Source organism: Austrofundulus limnaeus, unplaced genomic scaffold (genome assembly GCF_001266775.1).
Source record: "Austrofundulus limnaeus strain Quisiro unplaced genomic scaffold, Austrofundulus_limnaeus-1.0 Scaffold4, whole genome shotgun sequence".
In the NCBI taxonomy this organism is placed as follows: domain Eukaryota; kingdom Metazoa; phylum Chordata; class Actinopteri; order Cyprinodontiformes; family Rivulidae; genus Austrofundulus; species Austrofundulus limnaeus.
Genome location: NW_013952406.1, coordinates 392,143 through 398,354, shown reverse-complemented (window position 1 = coordinate 398,354; position 6,212 = coordinate 392,143). Strand labels below are relative to the sequence as shown.

The 6,212-nt window shown below is 41.3% G+C and overlaps 2 protein-coding genes across 2 annotated transcripts in view; both read left to right on the top strand.

Annotated features, from left to right (window-relative positions):
- Positions 1-1,818, top strand: part of rundc3aa (RUN domain containing 3Aa) — a gene marked incomplete at its 5' end in the record, with an annotated part of 4,820 nt that extends 3,002 nt beyond the window's left edge. The window contains 2 exon segments of the mRNA XM_014022150.1: positions 395-501; positions 1,028-1,818. Of these exon segments, the coding sequence (XP_013877604.1) occupies positions 395-501; positions 1,028-1,170 (250 nt within the window).
- A 944-nt stretch (positions 1,819-2,762) lies between these two features.
- fam117aa (family with sequence similarity 117 member Aa) overlaps positions 2,763-6,212 on the top strand; it is an 11,992-nt gene continuing 8,542 nt past the window's right edge. Inside the window, exons 1-2 of the mRNA XM_014022139.1 lie at positions 2,763-3,275; positions 5,186-5,331. Coding sequence (XP_013877593.1) covers positions 3,071-3,275; positions 5,186-5,331 — 351 coding nt within the window. The 5' untranslated portion in view covers positions 2,763-3,070. The remainder of the gene's footprint in view (positions 3,276-5,185; positions 5,332-6,212) is intronic.

The window sequence follows — 6,212 nt, the reverse complement described above, 5'->3', positions numbered from 1 at the left end:
GGATGATGATGTCACAACAAACGCCATGCACCAACAGCAAAGGCTGTGTTCTATTCGGAAATACTTAAATGTAAACTTTAACATTTAGCCACAACTTTTACATATAATTTTTACATTTAGGATTTAACACTTAGATATAAAACTTATATTTAACATTTAGTAAAAAAATAGCAAGTATGAGCAGTAAGCTCAATAACAATAAAATGTTAGTGGAATTTTTTTAACTAGGATTTTACTCTCAGAAAGTGAGATAAGCATTTTATCAAATATTTCTTAACATTTTACACTTGGCACCCCATAAGACACTGACGTAAAGAACAACATGAGACATTTTAAAGTTTAAATGATAGTTTGGACTGTTTTAACCTGTTTGCATGATATCTGTGCCATCCAGGAGGAGTTTCCACAGTCTGGAGCAGCTTTCTGCTGAAGTGAGTCTGAACTCTGACTCCCAGAAGACTGATGGCAGACAAAATGGAGACGCTGCCTGGAACTCAGCAGGTCAAACTTTCAACATCCATCACCGTTTATCTGCTGCAGCATTTAAATCATCAGTAAAGATACCCTGAATAAACGAGCTGGCTTGTTCTCCTTCACTGCATCTGTCAAATTAAATATTTTGTGACTCCGTCCTGACTCTGGGTTTCCAGTAACAAAGAAGACATACAGTAAATTACAGTTGGCAGCCATGACTGCAGCCAACTAATTAGTGGTTCAGAAGTTTCTTCCACCCCCTGACGTCTCATAGAAACATAGATGATGAAGTTTGTTTGGACGTCCTGCTCTCAGAATTATGGCAGCTCAGGTTTGATTAAATGGAGCTGAGTCAGTCAGAGTGCTGTATGTTATATACATGATGTTTCTGCTGGAGCAGGAATACATTTGCTTTCTCTACACAAATGCACATGTATGAGCGTGCACACAAAGGCGGGCTTCATGCCTGCTTGCGTGTCTCGGCGTGGGCGGTTTTGAACGATGCGGGATCATAATGGGAGTTTTCACAGTGTGCGTTTTGTGTTGTCTGCAGGAAAGGACAACACCCCCTCCATGCTGGGTCTGTGCGGCTCGCTGGCCTCTCTGCCCAGCTCCAAGTCCCTGGCGAGCCTGAAGTCCAGCGAGTGTCTGGTGAACATCAGCACCGAGCCCAGCCCCGCGCTCTCCCCCAGCTAGGAGCTCCGGACGGATCCGACCCACAGCCTGTTTGCCTGGTGATGCTGCTCTGACCCACGTCCTGCTCCCTACACCTCCTCCGTCGAACAAAAAGAACAGGAACGTCGTGAGTTTTTGTACGCGAGACACCGTCATGAAGCTAAAACGATGCGTTTGTTAGATTCTTTGCCTTATCCACTCAACGTTTTGCTTTTGACCTCCAACACCCTCTAGTATCCGACATCATATAAACTTTCTCCGAAGCATCCGGTTATCTTACTATGTGTTTTGTTTTTGCATCTCAGTATTCTCACCGTGACTCCATCTGTGTTTTTCAGCATCTTCAGCCTGTTTTATTGAATCTAAACCAAAATAGCACATGTAAAGACAGACAGAACGGTCAGTTTGTAAGGTCGGGAGGTTTCACAAAACATGTCGGAGAGTACAGGATGTGTGGCTGAGTGGGATCAGGGTCTAAAATCCTGTCAAAGTGCATATCATTACAGTGTGTCTAATCTAAAACTGTCAAAGTATATTTAAATTTGTGCAGCTATTTATTGATTACAAGCTATTATTGTTCACGTGTTTTCCTTTAGTCCGGTTAGATTCTGAGGACATGCATACTGATTTTACTGGTTTTATGTTGCAATAAACTGCCTTTTTCCATTATGTGTTTTTAATGGGGTTTTTTTCATACTCTGGCTCCATCTAGAGGTGTTGTTTTAAAAATTGCCCCAAATCCTCAGAGTGGTTAAAGTCTGAATGCTGAGTCAATATTTAGACTCTTATTTACACATTTTTTTCATTCAATTTTATTTAATTTTGTGCAATTTTAACCATCATATATCAGAACGCCCAGCATGATCTGGAATAAGTTCAACAAAGTTTAGTTTTTAACATTTTTAATACCTTTTTGCTCAGTTGTTATTTTCCTGTGATCACTTTTAGCTGCTGTCTTGCTAATGTTAGCAATGTTTTGTTTTTCTAGCTTCAATTTTTCTTCTAGATTTAACTATTATTTGAACTTTTTTGGCATTTAGTGATGGCTTTGCTAATTTTTTGCTTTCAATTGTTGTTTTACGTATTTTAGGTCTTAACTATATTCAGCACCAAAAAGAAAATTCAGCATGATCAGAATTAGTATCAACTATTAGTATTTTAAAACGTAAAAATGTTTATATTATTTACTCTATTTTTATCTTGTGCTCCCTTTCGCTGCTGTCTTGCTAAATTTTAGCGATTTACTTTTTAGGATTTTGCTACTGTTTTAAAAAAAAATTTGGCTTCTAGTTACAATTTTGCTAATTTTAGCTTTTACTGATTGTTTTACTTATTTTAACTTGTAGATAAAGTTTTGCTAATTTTAGCTTGTAGCTATGATAGACACCAATAACCACCTGATACTGCACTTTCGTGGTTGTATCAAACATGAACATGTAATTTGATGTATAAATATGTTGGTTTTTTTTGCCCTGAATTGTGTAAAATTGTGTATTAATGCTAGTTAAAACAATCCAGGACCTTCTGAGCTCCTGCAGTGACCTCTTAACATCCCCTGAACCAGAAATTGAGGCACCCCTACAAATCTTTACAAAGTGGGAGGGATCTTTCCTCAGTGTGGACGGATGGATGTCTGGACCAATCAGCGTTCAGAAGGATCCGGCAGCAACCAATCAGATCAGCCTCTTTTACAAACACGCTGCACGAGACAGTTGCGCAGCTTGGACTGTTGTCAGTGCAGACGGGGAGAAAAGTAAGAAACTAACGCCAAAAAAAACTAAAAACGTAGAAAGAAATGTGATTTTTTTTTTTATTCTTGAAGCTCATTCAGTTTGTTTGAAAGCTGTGAGTCGAGAACAGTCAGAAAAGAGGCGACATGAAACCCGTTCGCGGGTTCGGATCATCGCTCCGGAGGGACTGAATGATTGTGGTCGGACAGGCTGAGCTGACGGACAGCGACGGGATGCGAACCCAAAGCCCGCAGAGAGACGTGGGGATGTCGGGCAGGAGCGGAGCTGCAGGAGCCCCCCGGGGCTGCAGCAACCCCAGTCTGCAGCCCCTCAGAGCCACGGTCCCGTACCAGCTTCACAGGGGCTCAGGTCCGGTCTGCAGGGAGCTCAGGACGGGTAAATAAAAACACCACAAAACAGATATTTTACCTTTAAATTTAGTGTGGTGGTAGCTGAGGCTGATCCCCATCACACCATCTGAGTGCTTTAGACAACTGTTTAAAGTCAGCACCATGTCTGTTAGCAAAATATCTCACGAACCACTGGATGGATTTGAATGAAACTTTCAGGAAAAAATCATTTAATGGACCTCTACAACTGATTAACTTTTGGAGTCAACCCAACTTAAGATGGCCGCCACAGCCAACTGATTATGTAAAACACAAAAGTGCTATAATTTAGTCAGTTTTTAAGATATTGATCCAAAACTTGGTGTAACAGTAGCTTAGAGCCATTCACAACACACATTGTAAGTACTACTCATTGTGCACGATTTTTGCTTAAAATGTAAGCTGTAACTGGAGTCAAGTCTGTTTGTCTGTTAGCTAAATATCTCACGAACCACTGGATGGATTTGAATGAAACTTTCAGGAAAAAATCATTTAATGGACCTCTACAACTGATTAACTTTTGGAGTCAACCCAATTTAAGATGGCCGCCACAGCCAATTGATTATATAAAACACAAAAGTGCTATAATTTACTCAGTTTTTAAGATATTGATCCAAAACTTGGTGTAACAGTAGCTTAGAGCCATACACAACACATATGATAAGTACTACTCATTGTGCACGATTTTTGCTTAAAACATAAGCTGTAACTGGAGTCAAGTCTGCTCCTGTTTGTCTGTTAGCTAAATATCTTACGAACCACTGGATGGATTTTAATGAAGCTTTCAGGAAAAAAATCATTTAATGGACCTCTACAACTGATTAACTTTTGGAGTCAACCCAATTTAAGATGGCCGCCACAGCCAATTGATTATGTAAAATAGAACCTAAATTTGGTTTGACAGTAATAGAAACTGTTGGCGTTGATCCTGTTTCTGTTTATCGGTCAGTTTTAGAGATATTGAGCTATAATTTGACGTATCAGAGAGACGCTAACAACACATAATCTGGGTGTGAGGTTCTGCAGAACTGCATGCAATGTTTTCAAGATTTGAACAAAACAGCTTCAAGTCTTAAATAGTTCAACAGGAGATCTCTAAAAGTGACAACATGCTCTGAGAAACTGAGGTCAGCAGTGAAGGTTGTGAACCCTGAAACATAACCCCCCCATCTCGTAATGTTATTTGGACACTCATGTGCCTTCACACCGTGACCTGCAGGATTTCTGCTGCATGCTTGACGCTAACCCAGCAGCAGCAGCTTTAAAAGCCTCTTTGTTTCTCCTCTTCCTAAACTACATCCATGAAACTCACATCTGTGAGTTATTTATACCCTGAAACCCGGCCCGGTGACATGTGCTTTCAGGTTGGTGGTAAATAAACTCTGCAGCCTGTGGTGGACCGGGTCAAAGGTGGGATCTTCACCTGCCAGAGAGGCACAAGAAGCCCCCAGCAAACGCTTTTTCACCTCACCTCACCTATTCATTTAAAGTGCCAGGACATGGAATTTATATAATACATGTGAATACATGTTTTAATATTTAACATTAATAACATAAAGCAAAATAAAATTCAAGCCACTGAGATGAACAGTTGTTGAGATATTTGCATGTGAAGTAACAGGAAGTGATGTCAAAGGGGAATACCTGTATCTAATCAATGATTAATAACAGACTGTAGAAAAAAATCGGACGTTTCTTTAATTATTTTATCAGACTTCAACTAATATATTTTCAATAAACAAAAACCAGGAAGTTCCCCTTTGATGTCACTTCCTGTTTCAGATTGGCTGCGCCCAGTTCAAAAGAAAATATGCAGTTATGTGACAAACTATGTAAAATCATGTGTACTATGCCTTGTTAATATATATATGGATATGTGTCACTAGCACTTAAATGTGGCCTTTCTGTTCCCTAAAGCGGACAGAACAGCAGCTCGCCCACCTAGACCCACCATCCGTAGGACCCTGTCCTTGGACACGATCGTGGGACCCTACCTGCAGGGTCAGTGGCCCAAAGAGACGGAGGGCGCCACGGCTGCATGCGGCAACGACAAAGCCACGCAGGTAAAACAGCAAACCCTCAAATCGGTTTTGACGTTTCAGGGTGGTCGTAAGAAATGGGGTCAGAGCTGAACTCAGACGTGTTCTGGGTCCCGAGCTCTGCCTCGTATCTGTGAAGGTTTCTGCAGGTGTCTCCTGCTTCCAGTTTGATGCAGCAGGTGGAAGAGCAGCCAACTGGAAATATTTGTTTTTGTTCTTGAAAACCGCCGCCTCCCCCCGACTGTATCTGCCCCAAACTGGTGCACAAAGCCCAGACTGCCGTCGCTCCTGACACAGTTTAAAACCCGCGCGTGAACCCCCTTTGGCCTCCATTGTGAGAAGACCCCCCTGACCTCATTTATACGCTCCCCCTCCCCCGGTGGTTTTCACGACGCACAGCACCGACCCTCTGCGTTCTCTCATCCGGTGAAAAGTCTCTTTTTTTTAATTCGTCCTGCTGCGTTTTTTGGAGGATTGTTATGTGAAAAACGAGTTTCATAATGCAAAACATAAATATTAACTACAGGTTGAAAACACAAATCCAATTACTTCTGCAGAGACTTTGTTTATTGGTGGTAAAATCTTTACAGCAGCGTAAAAAAAAACTCACTCAAAGAGTCGTCAGAATGAGGCAGAAGCTCTGATGGTCCGTTCAGGTTTAGGCTCTTGTAACTTTAGCTGGGTTCTGTGAATCACTTTGCACGTGTTTCTCATTCACCCATTCATGCACACAAACACACACCTATACACACACACACACACGTTTGTTCTTCAACCCTGTGGGGACCGTTCATTGACTTCCATTCATGTTTTTTTTAGACATTATAGCCTTATGCTGCGTTCACACCGAACACGATTTCAGCTTCAAAATCGCAGCCAACGCTTCAAGTTGGTCGCTTGTGCAC